This window comes from Miscanthus floridulus, chromosome 3 (assembly GCF_019320115.1).
Source record: "Miscanthus floridulus cultivar M001 chromosome 3, ASM1932011v1, whole genome shotgun sequence".
In the NCBI taxonomy this organism is placed as follows: Eukaryota; Viridiplantae; Streptophyta; class Magnoliopsida; order Poales; family Poaceae; genus Miscanthus; species Miscanthus floridulus.
The window spans coordinates 53,423,767-53,446,230 of record NC_089582.1 but is presented as its reverse complement, the minus strand read 5'-3'; the positions used below and the strand labels follow the sequence as shown (position 1 = coordinate 53,446,230).

At 44.5% G+C, this 22,464-nt stretch overlaps 3 protein-coding genes and 1 pseudogene across 4 annotated transcripts; all 4 read left to right on the top strand.

Annotated features, from left to right (window-relative positions):
- Nucleotides 1–2,683: 2,683 nt before the first annotated feature.
- Nucleotides 2,684–9,709, top strand: LOC136541663 (E3 ubiquitin-protein ligase At1g12760-like). Of its 2 annotated transcripts, none has more exons than XM_066533665.1 (5): nt 2,684–3,346; nt 4,383–4,502; nt 4,616–4,748; nt 5,197–5,361; nt 9,199–9,709. In XM_066533665.1, exons 1-5 carry the CDS (start codon nt 2,865–2,867, stop codon nt 9,367–9,369), a joined length of 1,071 nt encoding a protein of 356 aa, XP_066389762.1. In that variant the 5' UTR covers nt 2,684–2,864; the 3' UTR covers nt 9,370–9,709. The 2 variants fall into 2 exon arrangements, with proteins under 2 accessions (XP_066389762.1, XP_066389761.1); XM_066533664.1 differs by having other exon boundaries at nt 2,693–3,346; nt 5,194–5,361.
- A 919-nt stretch (nt 9,710–10,628) lies between these two features.
- Nucleotides 10,629–11,317, top strand: LOC136543747 (non-specific lipid-transfer protein 1-like). The gene is made up of 2 exons (XM_066536114.1): nt 10,629–11,089; nt 11,210–11,317. The coding sequence occupies exons 1-2, from the start codon at nt 10,629–10,631 to the stop codon at nt 11,217–11,219; spliced, it is 471 nt and encodes a 156-aa protein (XP_066392211.1). The 3' UTR covers nt 11,220–11,317.
- A 1,990-nt stretch (nt 11,318–13,307) lies between these two features.
- LOC136545744 (DNA-directed RNA polymerases II, IV and V subunit 6A-like) lies at nt 13,308–16,928 on the top strand. The gene is made up of 6 exons (XM_066537727.1): nt 13,308–13,479; nt 14,706–14,739; nt 14,826–14,998; nt 15,079–15,130; nt 16,362–16,429; nt 16,517–16,928. Exons 1-6 carry the CDS (start codon nt 13,445–13,447, stop codon nt 16,584–16,586), a joined length of 432 nt encoding a protein of 143 aa, XP_066393824.1. The 5' UTR covers nt 13,308–13,444; the 3' UTR covers nt 16,587–16,928.
- A 2,155-nt stretch (nt 16,929–19,083) lies between these two features.
- On the top strand, nt 19,084–20,353 carry LOC136543746 (uncharacterized; annotated as a pseudogene).
- The last annotated feature ends 2,111 nt before the right edge of the window (nt 20,354–22,464 follow it).

Genomic DNA, 22,464 nt, shown 5'->3' with positions numbered 1-22,464 from the left:
GGTGGTTCCTCCCGCGCACCCTAACAAAGCTCTAACTGAACAGTACATGGTAATACTTGGCCATTGTAGAACCATTCAAATCGAGTTCACGGTCCAGCTTGTTTACTCTACGTGAAGCGTTGGTCAAGGCGTAGGAGATTTAGACTATCTTCGACAACAGCACCCAAAATACAAGACGTATTCTATGTATGGGTAACACTACAGGTAAATGGTTTAATACCTATTTTTTTTGTCTTCTCCAACAACAAAACACAAAAAAAAAACTTTTTTTACAAATGGAGCTCCAGAAGAGAGGATACTTAATTTTAGGTTGTGCCCTCTCCTGACACTTAAAATGGGTCTCCTGTATAGGTACTCTGTTGAAGACAAAAACAATAATGTAGGAGACCATTTTAAATTTAGGTGTCCTTATATGTCACCTGTTCACAGATTTTAGAGGGGACTTCCATTCCCCCTGGCCTAGTCAGCATGTGACCTCGCACAACTCTATACGAATATGGAATGATCCTCTAGTCTTGCTGCCAAGTGCCAACCAACGTCTGGCCCCAAGTGCAAGGTTGGTTAGACACTCTAACGGTGAATCATTTCAAATCCTGAAAATCACAACAAAATTTCACTTTCGCAAAATAAGGTCGACATATAAAATGCGCATGTTTAGCTAGAAAGGTATGTTAAAATATTTATAGTTAGACACTAGATTACTCGATCTCACGCGTGGTATTTATTATATATTAATTTAATATCCTAGTCATTGTTGTTAGGGCACCCACAACTGCTGAGTCAGCTTACTAGCTCATATATTGCCACATCTAAGAGATAGTGCACGAGACATGCTCTCCAATAGTCTAGCTCAAAATTTTCCAGAGTGGGTCCTATGTCTTTAAGTCATATATGGAAGAGTAGGAGGGGCTAAAGTTTAAGGGTATCGTATCCGAGTGTTGCATGAAAATGTTCGAATAGTAATAATAAAATAAATTACAGAAGTCATCGGTACTCCGCGAGACAAATTTATTAATCCTAATTAATTCGGCATTAGCACTTGTTACTGTACATTTACTGTAGCACCACATTATCAAATCATGGGCTTGTTAGGCTTAAAAAATTCATCCCGCAAATTAATCATAATCTATATAATTAGTTATTTTTTAATCTATATTTAATACTCTGTGCGTATGATATCTAATGGGATATGAAGTAAACTTTAGACAGAAACTAAGGCCCCGTTTAGATCCAAATTTTTTTGGATTTTGGCTACTGTAGCACTTTCGTTTGTATTTGATAATTAGTGTCTGATTATGGACTAATTAGGTTCAAAAGTTTTGTCTCGCGATTTCTCACCCAACTGTGTAATTAGTTTTTTTTCATCTACATTTAGTACTCCATGCATATGCCGTAAGATTCGATGTGACGAGTACTGTGCAAAATTTTTTGAAATCTAAGCAGACCCTAAACAAGACCTCGTTCTTTATTCTGGAGAGAGAACCAGCAGTGGAGGACAGGTCATGTGCTAGCCCAGTTTGCCTCGGGACGCACGATTGATAGTAACGCTAGCGTGGAGATTTCTTGATTTCTCTTTCTTCCACGTCCTCAAGAATGACAAGAATCCAACGTCAGCTCCCTTCGAGCTCGCTGACGTGGTACCGTTGCTGGTGCCTTTACAAGTGTACCAAATGGTTCGTGTAAATAACGTTGCTATCACAGTCCACTGGCTTAGTTCTACCCTTTATGTAACAGGTTTTAAGAGCCGGTCTCAATAGAAGTTTCATAGCATTAAATACGCTGATAAGACATGGAATAGATGAAAAGAGAGATAATAAAAGTTTCATAAAAATAAAACTCACGTGCACTTTTTCAAACACATTGAGTCTTAGAAGCTGGAAGATGAACTCCAAGAGGTTCTTTATAACTTCCCATATTGATATTTTTATCCTTCATTCTTTATTTCTCCATGTATTCCTGTACGTTGATTTCGGTGTTTTCCAACTAGATCTCAAAATTTTCACCTTCTATTCTTGATTTCTCGCTCGTTAAGTGAGCATAGCTAACTCTCCAAATTACCAAACAAAATACAGAGAAATTGTTGGAAGACGAAGAGATATAGAGCAAGATTTTTATTAGAAGGACTCTACATGAGTATTTAAAGAGTGGTTTTAATAAGAAAAATCGTTGGAGAAGTTTAAGCTTTATATTATGGGCCGTGATCCTTTTGACGTTGCTTCCTCTAATCCTCTGTGCAGGGGCGAATCTAGGCTAGATAACCATCGGTGTCTTCTCTAAAGATGGTGTGGCTATTAGAAACTAATCAGCACTGTATATAGTAATGTTCCATTAAAGTTTCAGAAATTTATCGGAGTCGGCGGACCCCAACGGCAAGCTGTAGCTTCGCCCCTGCCTCTGTGTATGCTGCAGTTTGCGGTTGGCATGGACTTATTTTATCCAGCTCTAATTACCCTATCTTCTTGAATTGTTGGTCTATCTGGTCGTCCAATCTGGGAGCTCTTGAATTGTTGGTCTATCTGATCGTCCAACTTGGCAGCTCCTGAGCACCGTTGCGGTTTGAACAGCCAGTGGGCAAGGGCTTGAACGAAAGATGGCCAAATAGCGTCGCTAGACACCTGAAAGGGCCCACGGCCATCCATGATCCATCCATCCACGTCATCGCCGAACCCTCCCGGTCCCGGCTCCCCCAACTGCCTCCCGAACTCACGAGCAAAGCTAACGCTGCTGCAAACCAACTCGCTCGCCGCAACAAAAACCACGCTAATCACTGCCAGAAACGCAACTAACGCGAGGGAGAAGAAGAGAAAAAAACAAAGGAAAAGAAAAAAAAAACAGCGCTAGGGTTTGGCTGATTGGCTCCCGCCATGGCGTCGACCTCTCCGCGCCGCTCCTCCGGCGGGGACCCACCTTCCCCGTCCACGCCGCTCATCTCCTCGCCGACCTCCCCGGCGTCCGGCCCCTCCGGCGGCGGCCCGCTGGGGCGGCTCACGAGCCTCCGCGGCGCGGCGCGGTTCATCCGCCGCACGGGGAGCCGGCGCCTGATGAGGGAGCCCTCCGTGGCGGTGCGGGAGACGGCCGCCGAGCACCTCGAGGAGCGCCAGACCGACTGGGCCTACTCCAAGCCCGTCGTCGTGCTCGACATGCTCTGGAACCTCGCCTTCGTCGCCGTCGCCGCGGCCGTCCTCGCCGCGTCGACGGGCGAGAGCCCCGCCGTGCCGCTCCGCGTCTGGATCGCGGGCTACGTGCTCCAGTGCCTCCTCCACATCCTCTGCGTCACCGTCGAGTACAGGCGCCGACGCAGGGACGCGGACCAGGAGGGAGCGGGTGATGACGATATCAAGCTCAGGTGAGCCTCTGCTTGGATCGAGCCCGAGCTCCCAATACTTCTGGTGTCGCATCTTATTGCCATCGTGATATGGTCAAAGTTACGTGCCACCTCCAGGCCTCCTTATGTTGTGCTGTGTTGACCATTTCTGTGCTCATGCTTTTGATTGTAGCTACCTCGTGCTGTTTATTGTTGGTGTTTTGAAGCCCTTCTCATTTGAGTTGACTCGATGGGGGTTATGCACCTTTTTATGGGGACTCTTCCTTTTCCTCTTTATTTGATCCCCCTTTTCTTTTTCTATAATATGACAGGTCTATTACTTTTGGACAACTTATGATTTCCTTTGCTTAAAAAAATGTGCATAGGGTGGTGGTGGAAGGTTGGTTGTCAGCGTAATTATGTTGTTTCGGTTAAGGTTGCATTCTTATGGAAAATTTTTAGAGTAATTGATGATAGCATGTATGACTTCATACATTGCAGACTTGCAGTGGAACCGGGAGATTATTTAGGGTGTGCTTGAGGGGATTTCTCTGACAATTCTTTTATATGTTGGATCTGAATCCCCACTACCTAAACAGGCCCTTATTCTCTTGGTATTTGCAGCCAACTTTATGATGACCAAGATGCTTCTATTGAACGTATTCCCTGTAATTTCCATAAATGTGTTTTGAATATTTCATTGTGGTTCACTTGCAGGCATATACCACTTGATTGCAATCCTTTTAGAACAAGTGAAAGCAATAAGTAATGAAATTATCATATATAACAATGAAGTACAAAAACTGAAAACAAGAGTTTTAGCCTGAGAACTGAGTAGGTTGCTGGCGGATATTATTTAATATGAACCGATATCTTACATAGAAATGGCCCCCAATGAAAATTTTGTATTGATTTGATGGACTTGTCTATTATTAGCTTTTTGGTGCTTTTGTACAAAGCCTTCACATGTCTTTCCTTCATTTTACCTGAATCACACTAGGAAACATTTCAATACTGAAATCCTTAAGATTACTTGTTCTTGTCATCATACTTACTATTTATCTGTTTCCATGTTCAGTATTGTGAAGCACTTGGAGTCTGCAAACACGATGTTTTCGTTCATATGGTGGATCGTTGGGTTCTATTGGGTGTCTGCAGGTGGTCAAGCTTTATCACATGATGCTCCTCAGCTTTATTGGTATGTCTGTTGTAACTTTGATGTGTGAATAAGGAAAAAATCTGTGTGGTCTTTTTTAAGTTCATCAATGTTGTTCTCTGAAATGTCTATCTTCTTTTTCTTCTTTGTTACAGGCTGACAATTGTTTTTCTGGCATTTGATGTTTTCTTTGTGGTCTTCTGTGTTGCCTTGGCTTGTGTGATTGGAATCGCTGTTTGTTGCTGCCTTCCCTGCATTATTGCTATCTTATATGCTGTAACTGATCAGGTATGTCCTGTGCCCACCATGGTCGTCTAAATACAGCTCCTTTTTTTTTCTGTCAAATGCAATGGCTAATGCCCTGTTTTGGATGATATGAACACTCCTGTTTGCTGCCCTTTGCTACATTCATACACCCATGCCATAAAGATATTAGCATGCCCTGTAGTGGTGCAAGTAATTTTAACAGAGGCTTTGCCTGGGATCATTGATGTCTCCTATGCTGATGTGCAGTGAGCTAGCAACCATCATTGTCTGAACTTTTTCTCTGTAGCTTTATTCCTTTACACTACCACAACTACTTATTCTACTTATTAACCAGTATTATTTGAATTGTTCACGCTTAAGATGGTTGTTGACATGACAGAAACGATTCTCTTCTTCTCTGCCTCCTGACACAAAACCAGTGAAACACACTGTTTTTGCTGAGACTATCTACTTGTTTCAATTTCAGCAGGAGGGAGCATCTGAAGATGACATAAACAACCTTTCCAAATTCAAATTTTGGACAATGAGTGATGCAGACAAGCTAGCTGCCGGCATTGCAGCACCTGTGGGTGGAGTGATGACAGAGTGTGGTACCAATCCTCCTGTCGAACATATTCTTTCAGCTGAGGATGCAGTAAGTTTTTCAAGTTTATTTTGAGAAGTTTTAGTGACATCATTGTGTTATCATTCTCCTTCTGTAGATATTTATGGTTGGTGCTGAATGTGTTAGAAATTCCATTTCATTTGAATAATGGTGGAATTTTAGGATAATTGCAGCAAACTGTTTACATCATGTTAATTTTTACATTGCTTGAGGTCTAAAGTCTATTATCTGTAGAATAGTTAACCATTTCCTACAGTGGTGCATGCATTTCAGAAATTTGAAATTGTAGTCGGATATTCCCTAGATTTGCGTTGACATTGGAGGAGTTTTAGTTTGGAAGTTGTTTCCTTCTTTTGCCACAGTACTTCCATAGTTACAGTTGTCTTTACATGGCGAAACATTACGCCCTCTGTTTCACTGTATTTGTCCACAACAAACCATGTGCACAAACCAAGGCACTACTAGTAACAGGAACATGAAATAACCATCTCTACTCGTATTATACATCATGGTGTAACCATTTCTCTACTATTAGAGCCAATGTTTTTGAGACGTCGCCTAGTCGTTGCCTAGGCGACAAGGCGTGGTCGAGGGCCTGGGCATCGGGGTCGCCACGACCTCAGTGTGTATGACATCAGGCGGATGCCTACAGTCGCACCGCGGACGCCGGATGCCGGCAGCGGGGGAAGGGCGCCAAAAGGAGTACGGTCCCGCGGGAAATCGACCGCGCGCCCGCGGGGAAAGTAAGAGGCGTGGGAAATTGACCGCGCGTCTGCCTAGATAGCCTCTTCGCGCGGGAAATCTACTGCACGAGTCATTTACCGCGAGTGCGGGCGAGGGGAGAGGAAGAGACAAGGCGGCGGACGGACCTCGACCTCCACTTGGCTGCTCCTCTGCTCGTGTCCACCGGCCGGCTGGCCCTGTTGCGGAGCCAGCCCTGCATCTCCGCTTGGCTGTCCGCCCCTGCCGTGGAGCCGCTCCAGCATCGTCGCACGTCGCTGCTGTACTCCGCACCTGCTTGTGTGACTCTGCCTCGAGTCTTCCTCCGTCGGCCCGCCTGTTGACTACGCCTCCGTCGGGTCCACCCTTGCACCTCCGCCTAGCTACTCGAGTCCACCAGGGGTCCGTCCGCACCGCACCTGCAGCTCCTGCCCGTCCGCACCTGCTCGCCCGCCTCCGTCGACCGTCTGCCCGTCCGCCTCGTATGCTCCCTGCCTCCTCTCTGGTCTCCTCTACAGCCCTGCTCCTCTTCCTCTGCTTCCCTCCTCTTCCTCTGTTTCTTTCCCTCTTCCTCTGTTTCTTTCCCTGTCTCTCGTGCTTTGTTATATAGAGGTGACCGGAAGTGCTCGAGTTCTTTGTTTTTACAGCTGATAGCACAATGGCAAGTCCATTTTCCATCATCAGCAATTATGATCCCAGGACTGATTTAGCTCGGAAGGGAAACTCTGCGGATCCAGGATGGAAGTATGGGTACTGGCCAAACCTTCAAGACAAAGATGTGGTGGCATGCACTCTATGTGGTGCCTCACTTACCGGAGGGATAAAAAGGCTGAAGAAACATCTGGCGGGTGGCTTTGGAGATACAAGGAAGCGCATGAAAACTACCACTGCAATTAGAGTGGAGATGGAAAACTGCTTGAATAATCATCCCTAGATGATACTGACTAGAGATTTCAGATCTGCACTTATGCTACTTATATTTGTTTTGCCCTAGCAGCACTAGTCATTAAGTTATATTATGTTATTAGAGACTAATTTGTTGCTATTGAGTGATGAGAGATTTCAGAATTGCTATTTTGCTACTTTATGCTGTGCACTAGCACTCTGGTAACATTATTTATTATGGTATTACATGCTAAGACTTGGCAATATTAAGGTATGATTTGCTTCTGAATTTTAGTAGCATTATATATTAAGATGATCATATGGCATCGCCTAGGCGTCCGCCATAAACGCCTAGGCATTGTGAAGGGGGTAGGGCGCCGCGCGTCGCCACAGCGCCTCAAAAACAATGATTAGAGCATTGAATCAGGGGTGTGGAGTAGAAATATTGCAATAATTGCACACTACATACCATCAATGAACAAACATGGTAGAACGTTTTCTCCCAAGGCCTACAAAACAGTGAAAGTGAGACTGAGGGAATAGTATGTTTAAGTTTTTGTAGAATGTCAATTTGTTCATTTTTTCTTTGCCTTCCTCAGTTCTATGGGATGTGTGCCTCTGCCTGTATGGGACATGTCATGTCACTATCTTCTTGTATCCATATAAGCAGTTCTACTTCCTTAACACCCCATGGTTGTGAAGTTGTGATTCTAGGTGTCTATGTACATAAAAGCTCTCCTGTCTGTGTCGAAATATTTATCTTGAACTTCTGTGAGTGTAGAAGGGTTTCAGCATCTCACCATCCTTCTCTCTTTGGATTTGTTGTATGCACCTTTGAAACTAGGGAGCTTTGTAGATAAACATCTGATCTAGTTTTCAGAAATGACCAATCCATGTACCTTTTTTTTTAAATAAAAATTGAAGCTAGAGTTTGAATGTCTTTTGCCACTTAAAGATTTAGAGTTCAGAGAAAATAATTTAAAGATTTAGAGTTCAAAGGAAAGAATTTGAGTAATTTGATAATTCTTCTGTCTTATCTGAGGAGAAGTTTCATATCTGCAACTTGAATCCAAATTAATTGTAAAACAAAGTTGATACATTGATTCCAAATGGTTTAGTTTTAGATTTTAAATTCAACTTTAAGTTTAAAAGGCAAAGTACATCTATGAGAAATTAGCTTACACCACCTCAGATTTTTTTTATCAATTTTGGAATAAATAAAAACTAACCTGCATATGATTTCAGATGTAAGATTCTATATTTGGAAGAAATTGAGTGATTTCTCTTTAATGTTTTACCTTTGACCTTCCAAAAATAGTGAGATTTTGGAAATTCTGACGGTGATGATTTAGTTTGGGACATAATGCAATGTAATGTCCATCATTTCACTAGTATGTACAAAGGAAGAAAAATGACAGTAGATCCAAAACCACACTGCTTTATTTTTCCATGCACACAACTTACTTTTAGATTGGGAGTCTCATTTGAATTCTATGGCAATGGTCAATGGATATATGATAGAATATGGGGATCTGGAAATAATTAATAAAATTGTAATATTCTGGTGCCAGCTTATCTAGCTGGCATGTGACCTCAACTACTTCTATATGTTTTTCGAAACAAATACACTAAAATTGTACTCAATGGGTACAACTCATGTTTTTCTATAAGCAATCAAGTTTGGTGTCATAAATCTTATAGACGTGTGACAGGCAGCTGAACTCAATTAATGATAAGCTCAGTAGTGTTCTCAGTGTCTGCAAGATCGATGTTTCCAGTTTGCCCATGTGTGAGCATTCAACTGGTCAGTTGGAAACTTGGAATTACTGCCTCTTGGATTGTGCCATTCACCTTTTGTGTACGTACCAGTCCTTATGAAGCTGATGTTCAATTCTGAATGTTTTGGGCTGGCTCAAACCTTTGTTATCTTCTGGGAAAGAGTTACCACCCTCTGCCCAAATTATAGGTCGTTTTGGGTTTTCTAGGACATAGCTTTTGCTATGCACCTAGATACACGATATGTCTAGATACATAGTAAAAGTTATGTATGTATAAAAGCCAAAACGACCTATAAATTGGAACGGAAGGAGTATTATGTTGAGCTCCTTTTTTTTTTTTTTTTTTTTTTTGCTACTTGCTTGTTACCACAGTACTGTTAGTCACATACATTTGAGTTACCGTGCAGTCTTACACTGTTATTACTACTAAGTCAGAGAATGCTGTTCTATCAGACTCAATCTGATCATCCCATTTTTAATGCAGGAGTGCTGTATCTGCCTATGCCCATATGAAGATGGTGTGGAACTGCGTGAGCTCCCTTGCAACCACCATTTTCACTGCAGCTGCATAGACAAGTGGCTTCACATAAATGCTACATGCCCATTGTGCAAGTTAAACATCGTCAAGAGCAATCTCGACAGAGAAGAGGTCTAGTTTACTAAAAAAAACGTGGCAAAACATTTCGGGCATGTCCCGGTTGTGCTCTTCAGTACTACCACATTTGTGAACCGAGTTGTGATTACCGGTCCTATAGTTAAAAGTCATAGGTGATGCGCAGATGGTTGCAATGTTGGTTCTCGTGAATATTCCTTTTAGCAATTTTCTGCAGGGGCTGTACATTCTCTTTCTGCTCGATCTGATTGCATTGCAGATTTATTTGTACATGAACATGGTCATGTTGGATCTTGAAAGCAGTCAGTTGTTTGTATACAGATTGCTTTTGGTTGGCATAAATGATTTGAGGACAATGTGAATGCGGGAGCAGGTTTATGCAGATGTGCAAATATTGTTTTTCGCAAAAAAAAAAAAAAAAAGAAAAGAAAAAAAAGATGTGCAAGTATTGTGTATCGGTTCACTTTTGAAATATGGTAAACCCTTCTTTTGCACGCAGAACATGAGTGTCCAAACGTAACCTTTTTATGATATGAAATGATAACATACGTGTCAAACGATGAGATCATCTTTTTCTTATATAAAAAAAGTTGCGTGTGAGAAGGGATTTTGGGGGTAAGTACAAGTGGTAAGAGAGCACAAGGTTGAAGCAACATTGCATTTAGAAGGCCCAAATTTTCAGTTTATATGTAACCTTTCATGATTTCATCTCTTTTGGTGTTGCCGGTTTGTGTATAGCATGGTGATGGTATCATGTTCGATGATGATGGTAGCCAGGCAGCGTCAGCATTTGAGTTTGGAGGATCCACTAAGGCTGTGTCAGGATTCAGAGGCTAAAGTTTAGTCATGTCACATCGGACATTCGGGTGCTAATTAGGAGAACTAAATATAGCTAATTATAAAACTAATTGCACAGAGTAGACTAATTAGCAAGACAAATCTATTAAGCCTAATTAATCCATAATTAGCAAATGTTTACTGTAGCACCACATTGTCAAATCATGGACTAATTAGCCTTAATACATCTCGCAAACTAGTCTCAATCTTTGTAATTAGTTTTGTAATTAGTCTATGTTTAATACTCCTAATTGGTATCAAAGATTCGATCTAAACTTTTGCCAAAGGAAACAAAGCCGTTGGCTCATCATGCTCGCATGGATGACACGACACCACAGCACCGTACCGCTGCATGTAACGCGCACCTGACATGAGAAGCGTCGGACCAGAAATCACCGAGAGCTCGCAGCCAAAACCTCCACTTCGTTCCACCTACGTATCATCCAATCGATCCCTCACGCTCCATGCATGAGGCCATGATGGCAGCCACGAGATGGTCTCTTGTAGTCGGCGCCGCCGTGGCGGTGGCGGTGGCGGTGGCCGTCGCTCTGTCTTCGCCATGCTTCACCACGACGGCCGCGGCCAGGCCACTCCCGTACGCGGGCCGCTCGTCGCCGGCGTCACTGGACTGCGCCACGGTGACGTCGCTGCTGGCGGGCTGCAAGGCCTTCGTCAGGCGCGGCGCGGTGGCGTCGGCGTCGCCGTCCGTGCCGGCGCCTGGCGCGGCGTGCTGCGAGGGCGTGGCGGAGCTGTACGCCGTGGCCTCGGATTCCGCGGACAACTGGCGGTCGGTGTGCCGGTGCATGGCGGGGCTCGTTCGGCGGTACCCGTCCAACGCCTCCGCCATCGCGCTGCTGCCTGTTCTCTGTGCTGTCCTGCCGCCCGCCGGGCGCGCCGCCGGCGACACCCTCACGTACTGCACAAGGTACGAGCACACACGAGTACACGACGTACGCACATCGTCGATCTCTCTCGCTCTTATTCAGTCATCAAATAGAGCGGCAACTCTGGCGCTTGTTAATATTGTTACTGATTGATCTCGCAGCCCTTCTTGAGTTCTTGACCTCGCAGCATGGCCGCCCGTGCAAGGGTAATCATCACGACTTCACGAGCAGTATCTCTGCTGATCATCTCAGCATAGTTGCCATGTACACACTAGCTAAAAATAAAGTTTGGACCACTGTTTTTTTTGGAGAATAGGATGCTAATAATTTGGTTTTGGTCGTCAATTTACTTAGCTTCACGTGTGAAGTTCTTTAAAATGCGCTGTCACTAGGAATTTGTGTGGGTCATGCGTGAGATTCTGTGAGAACATGTTTTTAAAAAGCTCTGTATGTAGAGCTATTTCACCAAACGGTTCACCAAAACAGTTTTAGCTTCACCGATAAAGCTACTCATGGAGCTGAAGAAAAAAAAAACTACTTTACTAGTAAAGCGGAGCTGTCCAAACATGGCCTTATTTTCATTCCCTTTGAAATCACTGTTGAATTGGTTCCGAGCATTTTGGGTCCCAAAGATGAGACTATAGTTGAAACTTTTTTTTTTTGAGAAAATTGCAAAAATACCCCACCATCTGTCATAGATTTTGAGATATATATACCACCCTATAATATGTTTCTATTGCAAATATGCACTCCATCTATTTAGTTGCAATACCACCCTATGCGGTGTACACATATACAGAGCTTGTTTGATAGAGCTACATTTCTAGATTCTCTGGCTTTGCTCCTTGATTCTCTAGTTAAGTGATTCTACTTGATTTTGGTGGGAGCATGTGAGAATTGATTCTAGAGTAATTCTGGTGGGTTTTGAATTGGGAGTAGTGGGGAGCATGTTTTTAGCTCCCACCTCCTAGTGTAAATGGAGAAGTAATTTTTGCCTACTCCCACTTGAATCTGTGCGAGATTAGCTGTTTGGCTGGGGATGAGTGATTTTCATGGAGAATCTGCTCCAAGAAGCCCTGCCAAATGGCCTCACATATACTTAGCTGATTGTGCCCACCGTTGTTATTAAGCGTAAGCTTCTTTTCTAACACTTCGGTGCAAAGATATAAAATTATTAGGTTTGTATCGGTGATATGTACTCAAGGTACCTTACTGTATGAACAATAACAAGGGTACCTTACTGTATATGAATAACAACCTAAATGTATTCATAGTTCTTGGTGTCCTCGATTCGTCCTTGATTTTTATTTTTTTTTCATTCCATTTGGGTTCACCGTTACGATGAATTGGTTCGAAGCATTTTGGCCCCAAAGACGAGACCATAGTTGAAAAACCGAGAAAATTGCAAAATTCCCCGCATTTCTCATAGAAGATTTTGAGATATATGCAGAGTACCACCTCATATAAGATGTTTTTATTGTAAATGCACACAACACGCTCTATGTATTTCGTTACAAAACCACTCTCTACGCATGTGTTGAGCTATCGCCAAAGTGGAGCCAATATAAGTTTTGCTAGACGATTATGTTGCTGTAATGAAATTTTACAAATACTAAAAAAACAGTACTCCTTATTAGGTTTGTACTTTTAGAATTATCCAATTTCGATAAAAGGTTACACTATCGGCTCCATGTGTGAGAAAAAGAAGCGAATACAAAAACATGTAGGTTTTTTTTTTTTTGCAAGGAAATATGAAACATATATAAATATGGTATTGCTACGAAACATCTTATTTGTCGGAATCTCGAATCGAGAGCAACATAGTGGACGTTTTTAAATTCTCCCAAATCTATAAAATGTCTTAATATTGAAGTTTAAATTTCCAAATGGGACGGAGTCAAGCTTTTTTCCTGTTCGTTTATGCTGAAATGTTGTGAGAAAAAAACACGGTTCCATAGCTGAAAAGTAGCTCAAACGAACAGGGTGTAGGTGCGACCCATGTATCAAGGCTTCACTTTTCTTGAATCAATTCCCAGATCGCAATAGACTCCTATTCAAAGTTTAGAGACAGGGAAAATATAACGCTGCCTAATTCATGCAGAGAGACAGAGACTCGAAACGTGCATCTCGCTCGATCTTTGGATCTAGGGACAGTGGGACACAAAACGCGCTGAACCCAGCACAGGAACCGACCGAGCCACCGACGGGGAACCGCAGATCGGACTGATCAGAGCCATCCGACAGACACATGTAAAGAAGAGCGCGGCCTCGCCTCCCCAAACCAAACCGCACTCTTCCGTCCTGTCCTCCCCTGTGGCCTCCGCTGCGCCTTGGCCTCCTCCCCACTCGCGCGACAAGCCTGCAAAAGCAGGCGATCACGCCGAGCGGCGGCGACAATGGCGGACGACGACTACAACGAGATGGACATGGGGTCCGCCTCTCCACCCACCGAGCCTCTTCCCTCTTCCCACCGTCCCTCCTACGCGTGTCGCATGAGCGCAGGAAGCTAGGGTTGCGGCGTTCTCAAGGGATTAGGATTAAGGAATTAGGATATATTATACTAAATCCTGGGGTTAGACCAATAAACATTGGTCTCGCTCGGCGTTTTGGTTCATTCCATGGAAACATATTGGGGGAAATCTCATGATCCTGTGCAGTTGTGCACAGTAAAGCATACCACGGCAAACAGGCTTCCAATAATTACTGTTAGATGGTTTCTGAAATTAGTCGTTGGCCTGCTATCAGTTAGATGGCTGTAGGTTCCTTTGTTTCGCAAATTGGGAAGTTTTAATTGTTCATCCATGTGCATGAATTGTGTGGACTGAAGTTTTCTGGTATATGGATGGATACGGTAGCAGAGATCCTTAGAGTTAGACGTTTCATCATGGTACTGATTGGTGGAAAGGAGGTGGCCATTCTTATCCTGTACTTAATCCTCGATTGTTGAATTGATTTGAGGCGATTGTTGGTTGCTTAAATAATAGAGCAAATGAATGAGCTGCTCTCCGAGCAAGGGCTGTACCTTTTGTTTGTGAAGAAAATTACTTGTCTGTTTATGCTCTTAAAATCTTGCACTTGCCTGCTACATCCTTCATCGTTAGTTTCTCAACCTAATCGATAGTCCTTGTTTTTGTTTTGGAATATCTCTGATACTGTTTGATGTTATAGGATGTTTGTCTGAGCTCAGATGGATTCATGTTTCTTGGTATCTATGTAATTATAAAGTTTTAGTTGCTCACTAGTTGTCTGAAACATGTGTCCCTTGGTGATGGTGGTTGTTTTTTTTTAACATACTTGCTCTAGAATCTTCTCAGAAATTAGTATGCACATAACTTACTAATTTCGAAAAAAAAAGTCCCTATGAGCTAGGTACAGTGTTTTTTATGAATCCTTTTTACTTGTTGCAACTGGGTTGATAAGTCCTCTGAAATCAGGATGCAATTATGATTTAAGCATATTCTGTGGTTATAGAAAATATAAAAGAGAACTTTCATGCTGAGTGCTCTAGTGGGGCGGTGTGGGTGATTACTGATTACATGACTGAAAGATATGTATCAACTATCCTTTTGCATGTAGCTGGCTGATGTGATTTACACGACCATTGGTACTTTGCAACTGTGGATCTTCATATATAATATAGAATCTTGTTTGTTTCAGGTATGAGGACGAGCCCCCAGAGCCAGAGATTGAGGTGCTTGACTGTGTTTTCTTCAGTGCTCACTTTATCATGTGTTTGTTAGAGGGAGGAATTCTGATTGACTTAGTTTTTATGAACAGGAGGGGGCTGAGGAGGAGCTTGAGAATAACAACGAGGACGCCCCTGATGATGTGGTAGGGGCAGAAGCTGAAGACAAGGAACAGGAAAAGACAGCACGCATGCGCAAAACAACAAAGTATATGACAAAGTATGAGCGTGCACGCATTCTTGGTACGCGTGCTTTGCAGATTAGGTATGTTTTGTTTCTGTGTATAATACCATTATATAGATTCTTCAGGGAAACTTAAGTTGACATTGTCAATTACTTTACAGCATGAATGCTCCAGTTATGGTTGAGCTTGAAGGGGAGACTGATCCTCTTGAGGTAAAGTTCTGTGTGACATGCAATTGGGACTGGCCCACTAGAATAACTTGTCTTCTATAGTTATTTTGGCTGTTAATTTTCATATACCACAAACAACTTTCCTTGATTGAAAGATCACAACCTTTTAACGTCTTTTATTTTTCGTAAATAACATTTTACCTTCTGAATTAAAGGTTGGATGATTGGATCTTTTGAATACTTGAGTGTGTAAAGAAAATGCACTCTCTGTCTTGTGATAGTGTCCATTTTTTGTGAATCTAGCTTACATCCAACTGCCAACAGATGAATGTGTTTTATGATGAAACTAGTCAGAACCCAGTAATTCTCATATGCATGCTGCCATTCTAGTTGAATGGGAATTTCTCTATTTCATTGCTAGGCTATGATAGTATACAGATGCTGATGAAAGTGACGGTTTTCATTTTACCAGTATGATTTTGAAGTATTAATTTTCTTCTTTGGGATCTCATTATTCCAATTGCTTGTATGCAACCTAATTATATTGTTGACCATGTTAAGTATTTTAACAGCATTCATTCATTATAGATCAAGCACTAAGGAATGAAGACAGTGATTATTCTTTACATGCTAATATGCTAAAAATTAATGGCTTGTAGTTATACCATTTCTTTTTCATTTTGAAGCCTTTTGTTTTATTCATGTGGCTAGAAAGGATAAAGTCTTTTCTCATTCTTACGTCTCTACTAAGATTGTGTTTCTTCGATATCTGTATTAAGTGATAGCTTTCTATCTAAGCGTTTATTTCTGTATTCCTGTTGGACTTGAAAGATTCTTAATGTTATACTATTTCTAATTTCTATCACAATACAATTGTTTAGATAAACGATTCACATTCTTGCAAGTTTTTCAGTAAAATATGACGATTTTGAAAGTACAATTAATATGCCGTACCTGTACCCATATATGAAGTTACTTCTATTATCAGTCAATTAATGGCTTATGAAAAAAGTGCAGAAGGTTTAATTGCATCTGAATTAATCCTTCATGGCAAAACATGGTATGCTGTTTTATGGAAGCAGATTTTGTGCAGTTTTATAATAGCAAAAGTTGTCACCATTGGAGCAAATATTTCAAGCTCCAAGCCTTTGACAAAACAAAATTAAAACCAGTTCAACCTCAAACTGTCAGCTCTTATGTGATTGAAATGTTTCAGTCCACCCATATGTTTATATGTGATGAATTGATATACTTCTTGCTTGTGCTACTTTAGATTGCCATGAAAGAATTGAGAGCACGCAAGATCCCATTCACAATCAGGCGATATTTACCAGATGGAAGGTGGGTTCCTTCATTTAGAGAAGCAAACATTTATGTATGATCTATATTAAATATAGTTGAAATGTTATTTGCATTGTTTTGGCACAGCTACGAGGACTGGAGTGTTGACGAGCTTATCGTGGAGGACTCCTGGAAACGTCAAGTTGGTGGCGAATAGCGCTATGGTGCTCAGGTCCAAGTGCTATGTTTACATGCATATCTTCTAAATGGCGGTGAAAATTACAACTAGCGCAGAATTGTGGCTGCAGTGGTGAACTGTTCTGCAATTGTAATGTTTGTGTGACCTTGCCCTTGTACTTTGGGTTTTGGAATGATGCAGTCGTACTGTATCTCCGTCATGTCTGATATAGGTTCATGAGCCTGTTTTGATCCTATCAATTGGGGCCGGAACCAATAATTGGAAACTGATTCCACCAAATTCCGTTTGGCTAGCTGCCCCTAGAATTGGAAACGGATTCCAACTAATGATAAGAACTTTAGTTTCTTTATTACTCACAAAAATTCCTCCCCAGAACCTGGCATTCGCATGGGAATTGAGCCTCCCCGGACGGCTGGTGATCTTGAAGCTCGTCCCTCGCCATCGTACGCTTAACTGTGGTCGAGTACTGCTACCCATTGGGTACTGATGGCATGCCGCAAACCTATGCTACTCCCTCACCGCCGAGGGACCATCCACTCCACGAAAGTCGTCCTTCTTTGTCCTCTCTATTTTTGGCAAATTCCTTGTCTGTGTTAGTTGCAAGTAGAACTATATTATTCCATCTGATTTTTTCTTACCTTGATCTGTAGTATTTTATTAGGATCTTGATCTTGTTTGGACAAGTAGAACTATATTATTCCATCTGATTTTTTCTTACCTTGATCTGTAGTATTTTATTAGGATCTTGATCTTGTTTGGACTTTGTAAGAAGAATTTTAATCTGACAACTCTTCCATAGACTATACTGCAACTGGGAAATCTAGAGTTTCTGCTACATTCCGGATGATATCCAAACAGGAATATTAGAATTTGAATCAAATTACTATTGATTTTCATTCATAGTGGAATGGAAAAAGAATCTGATTTTCTAGATTTTTAGCATCCAAACTGGGCCTAAGAAAATTTGCATGTCTCCTTCATAAATCTCCTGAGATCAAAATCACTCTAATTTTTTTCAGAAAAGCAAAATGCATCGTTAAGTACTTCATTTAAGTATTACTTACCTAGTGCAGTAGTCTTGATCTCTAGTTAGACCATAGTGCTATAATTGAAGCCTTGTTTAGTATAATTGATTATCTCATAGCATGGTTCTTCGTTCCTTAGTGGATGCTTTAGTCTGATCTTTTTCCGCGAGATTAGAGTAGTATCATATAGTGTAAGCATCATGCTTATACTATTGGGTACCTTAGTCTACGGCTAGTCCCACGGATAGTTGTGGTAATTAGTCGATGATGACATAGTCTGCGGCTAGTCTCAAGGATAGTTGTGGTAATTAGCCGATGGTGACAGTCCTATCTATCCTATCAGCCTGTTCGCTGGTTGGTTTCTGGGCTGATAAGTCTGGCTGGTGCTGGTTTGTTGTGAGAGGAAAACACTGTACCATAGCTGATAAGCCCTGACTAAAACCAACAAGCGAACATAGCCTATGTATTCTCCATAATATTCTGGTCTATATCTATCAACCATTCTCACCCCTTTCTATTGGTGTTTGGTCCGTACCCGAAGTGCTATCGAATCCTAGCTTATTATTTCTTGGCATAGTTATTATATTGAGTAAATTACACGGCCGGTCCTTAAATTATTGGACTGATTTCGTCTGGTTCCCCAAACTATGAAACCGCACTGTTGGCTCTCCAATCTACTTAATTCAGTCTATGTAGGTCCTAAACAGCCCAAGCGGTGTCAAGCAGTCGCCGTGGCTGTCCACGTACGCACGATCTCATCTTCTCCACCTCACTCCTTTCCTTTCTCTCGGACGGACCTCGGGCACGTCCGCCACTGCCTGGAGCCGCGGGACAGCTGGTGGGCGAACGCCGTCGTGGCCATGCACGGCGCCGACTGCATGGAGCAGTACATGCACAGCCTGCTCTGGAGCGTCGCCGTGGTGCTGGAGGCCGTCGAGCTTGTCTCGGAGGTCACGAGGTCAAACCCGGACGAGCTCGCCCGACGGCGGCTGCTGTTCGCCAAGGACTACGACAGGGACATGCTGGAGCCGAGGTTGTTTCGGCAGAGGCTCGGCGCGCGGTACTTGGCGACGCATGAGCTCGCCGCCAGGATGGACGCGGCGTGGAAGGAGGACCGGTGGCTCCTGTCGCAGTACCTTGACGAACGGAGGAGCCCGGGCTCACCGGAGCCGCTGACGCGGAGCAAGCACCGGCTGGCTGACCTCCTGACCGCGCCGCGTGGGAAGGTGCACCCGGCGTCCGTGCTCCTGCAGGGCGACTTCCACGTCCGGAGGCGGCTGGTGGGCAACCTCAAGGAGGTGCAGTGGATGGGGGAGGCCTTCGCGGTGAAGCACTTCGTCGGCGCCGACGCCGTGGGCGTCGAGGCCGCGCTGCGTCGAGGCCGCGCTGCGTCGAGGCCGCGCTGCTCACCTCCGTGGTGAGCCTCGGCCGGATGCTGAAGCCCTTCCCGCTCGCCGTCGTCGTCGACATGATGTTGCAGATCGCGTGGCATGGAGTACATGCACTCGAGGAAGATCTACCACGACGACCTGAACCCGTCCAACGTGCTCGTCAGGACGCGGCACGGCGACGTGCCCCTCCACATCAAGGTCGCTGGGTTCGGGCAGTCCGCGGCGACCGTGGCCGTCGCCAACCCCAGGCCCAGCCCTAGGTGGCCATCCTACTCATCGGCGGCGGCGGCCAACGAGGGCGCTGAAGCGCCCGTCCTCCAGCAACGGCCGCTTGCGCTGCCTCCTGGCGTCCCTGCGCCCGCCGGCCCGCGTGGGGCCGCTCCCAGTGTAGACCGGCTTCCCGACCTCCCTCGCCGACATCATCATCAAGAACCATGGCCGCCTCAGGAACCCCAGACGGCGGCACCGCGCCCTCGGCGCCGATCCGCCGCCCACCGCTGCCACGGAGCCGGCGCTCGTTGTGCCCCAGCAAAGGCGTGAGCTTTCGGTGGATCACGACGCGGCGGCGGTAGTGGCAGCGGCAGGAGCACCGGTGCCGGCACGCCCCGTCAAAGGCGCAGGCTTCAGCATCCGGCCGAGGCTCGTCGTGGCCGGCGGCGCCGTGGCGCTTGCGTTGCTGGTGATCTAGAGCAAGCAGCTGGTGGCCGCGGCCACGCTCGCGTCGGTGGCGCTATCGTGGATCGAGTCCGTCAGGACCGCTCGTCCTCGGCGGCTAGAGACGAAGGAAGAGGTGGATTCACGCCGCGGGCGCGGGCGCGGATCCGTCTCGCCGATCCGTGAGGCGTCGAAGTCGCCTAGGCTGAGCTGCGGTGAGTGCGAGTCCGACAACGGAGGCAGCGACGCCGCCTCGCTCTGCTCTCCCGACGCCGATAGCGGTGACCTCGGCTGCGACGACACGTCGTCGTCTCTGAATAATCCGAAACAGAGCAGGAGGTCACTACGGAAGCTAAAGCTACTCGCCAACAAGTTGCGGAACGGTAAGACGCCCCGGGGCAGGGACTCCCATCACGGCGGCGAGGCAGGCGAGCACGAGCACCCGGAGACGCTGAGGAGACTCAACGCGGAGCCCGCAGCAGCAGCTGTTGCTCCGGCCGAGGAGATGTCTGCGTCGCCACCGGAGGCGATCACCGTCAACGACGAGGATCGCTGCCACCGCTGACGCGGGGGTGCATTGCCGTTGCCCACGTTGGTGCCGATCATCCTCGCCGGTCTCGTCGCCGGGTAGCTCCTGGCGCTGGCGCTGGCCGTGCTTTGCGCGGCGTTCTCCAGCTTAGTCGAGAGAGTTCTTGCAGGGCAGGCCAGCAGGTAGCAGAGAGTTTAGTGAGCAGGGAGCGGCCCCGCGTGGCCCGGCGGGCGCAGGGACGCCAGGAGGCGGCGTAGGCGGCCGCCGAAGGACGGGCGCTTCAGCGCGCTCGTTGGCATTGCGAACGTGGACAGCCACGTCGACTGCTTGACACCGCCTGTGCTGTTTAGGACCTACATAGACCGAATTAAGTAGATTGGAGAGCCAACAGTGCGATTTCATAGTTTGGGGACCCAGACGAAATCAACCAAATACTTTAAGGACCGGCCGTGCAATTTACTCTATTATATCTCTATAGTTTGATACTAGAGTTATGCAGCCTGTTCGTTTGGCTGTGGCTTGTCGTAAATGATCGTAAATTTCCAGCCAAAACAGTATTTTTCTCTCACATAAACCAGCCAGCAGTACTTCTACTTCTTCACGAACCAGCAACGATACGAACCAGCCAACCAAACATGCTGATGTTTAGTAGTAGAAGTATCATAGGAATCTTGTAGTCACTCGTTCTCCCACTAGCTACGCCGTTTATTCTTCAATACTCTTCTATTCTTCTGTGTCACATTACTCTTTTATTATCGTTACCCCCATTTAGAGTCGGGTAACTGATGGTGGCATAATTATTGGAAATCGTATCAATCAATTCTCTTAGCCATACGTTTGTCCTGAGGATATAAATATGATACCCTAGAATACTCTTGGGTGAAGCTACATCGATATTGTGTGTTTGTGAAATTTTCCATTTGAGCATAAGAAATATCAACAGTTGGCTTTCACCTGGACGAGTATATGTCAATGCAATTCTGGTCCATCGATGTTGGCTTTCTTGTTTGTTTTGACTGTTGCCGTTACTCCACACTCAGGGTTCTTGTTGTTCTATTGTAATATCCAGTCTAGTACTCTAGTTTTTTCTTCTTTTTAATATAAATAATGAGTATGTCTCCTGCTGGGTTCGGTTTAAAAAAAAATGGATGAGCCTCTTCTCGTACCACTACACCAAAACCAAACCGAGGATGCAAGGATGACGACAGATGTAAATTATTGGCCCTGTCTGTTTCGATGAAATTTGGCTTATGATGAAATGCTGTGAGGGAAAAATACTATTCGTTCGCTACAAAGAACTGTTGAAGTAGTGTAGCAGAACCGGGCCAATCTCATTGGTATAAGCATGTTGTTCTCATTGCTTGTGAGGAATCTGGAGTGTATGGACTTCCTTTTTTCTTTGTATACTCCCCAGCATTTTTCTCATGACATTCCTATGGAAGATTGGACCTGGACCACAACAATTCATCGTATCTAGAGTGGCCACGTGATACCTAAACTTTAGGTCCTGTTCGGCTGGCTAGAAAAACGGTGGATGCTGATGCTGATTTATCGTGAGAAAAAAATACTGTTATTTTGTTGAAATATTATGGTTGATAACGAACATGACCTTAAAAAGGCTGGCTAGAAAAACTGTGGACGCTGATGCTGATTTATTACGAGAAAAAAATACTATTATTTTGTTGAAACGTTACGGCTGATAACGAAGGTGACCTTAAAAAGACCGCGACTCCTATACCATCTCCAATAAACTTTAAAAAGTGAGTGCTAAAAGTCTTGTTTTTCAAAAAGTCATGGTGGTGTCAGATTTGGACCGACAGTCACTAATAGAGGGTCTGTTCGCTTGAACTTATCAGCCGGCTTATCAGCTAGAATCTACAGTATTTTTCTCTCACAACAAATCTGCCAAGGCCGACTTATCAGCCGACTTTAATACCAGCCGAACAGGCCTTGTCCCGAAGGTGTCGACAACGACAAGTCACAGGACTACAGGAAAGGGTCATGCTCAGTCTAGTCCAGAGATAGACGGCGACTCCATCTGCCACCACGAACGGGATTGGAGTTTAAGGTGGTGTTTGGTTGCCCATCCTAAATTTTAGTCGCTGTCCCATCGAATGTTTGGACACATGCATAGAGTATTAAATATAGACTAATGAAAGTATCTAGGCCCCTAGTTAGGTTTCGGTGATTAATGACAATACGTGATTACTGTGACTAACGTGTATTTTGTAGAGGCAATTAAGTTAGGTCACGGTAATGAAGATCGATTGGGCAATCATGGTGGTCATGCCCCTACG

What these genes read in the sequence shown, in the direction of transcription:
- LOC136541663 (XM_066533664.1), top strand. Translation starts at nt 2,865, where the DNA reads ATGGCGTCGACCTCTCCGCGCCGCTCCTCCGGCGGGGACCCACCTTCC. An exon ending in TATATGCTGTAACTGATCAG is followed by an intron (nt 4,749 to 5,193) that starts GTATGTCCTGTG and finishes TTTCAATTTCAG; the next exon opens with CAGGAGGGAGCATCTGAAGA. An exon ending in TTCTTTCAGCTGAGGATGCA is followed by an intron (nt 5,362 to 9,198) that starts GTAAGTTTTTCA and finishes TTTTTAATGCAG; the next exon opens with GAGTGCTGTATCTGCCTATG.
- LOC136543747 (XM_066536114.1), top strand. Translation starts at nt 10,629, where the DNA reads ATGCATGAGGCCATGATGGCAGCCACGAGATGGTCTCTTGTAGTCGGC.
- LOC136545744 (XM_066537727.1), top strand. Translation starts at nt 13,445, where the DNA reads ATGGCGGACGACGACTACAACGAGATGGACATGGG. An exon ending in TACAACGAGATGGACATGGG is followed by an intron (nt 13,480 to 14,705) that starts GTCCGCCTCTCC and finishes TGTTTGTTTCAG; the next exon opens with GTATGAGGACGAGCCCCCAG. An exon ending in GGGAGACTGATCCTCTTGAG is followed by an intron (nt 15,131 to 16,361) that starts GTAAAGTTCTGT and finishes GTGCTACTTTAG; the next exon opens with ATTGCCATGAAAGAATTGAG.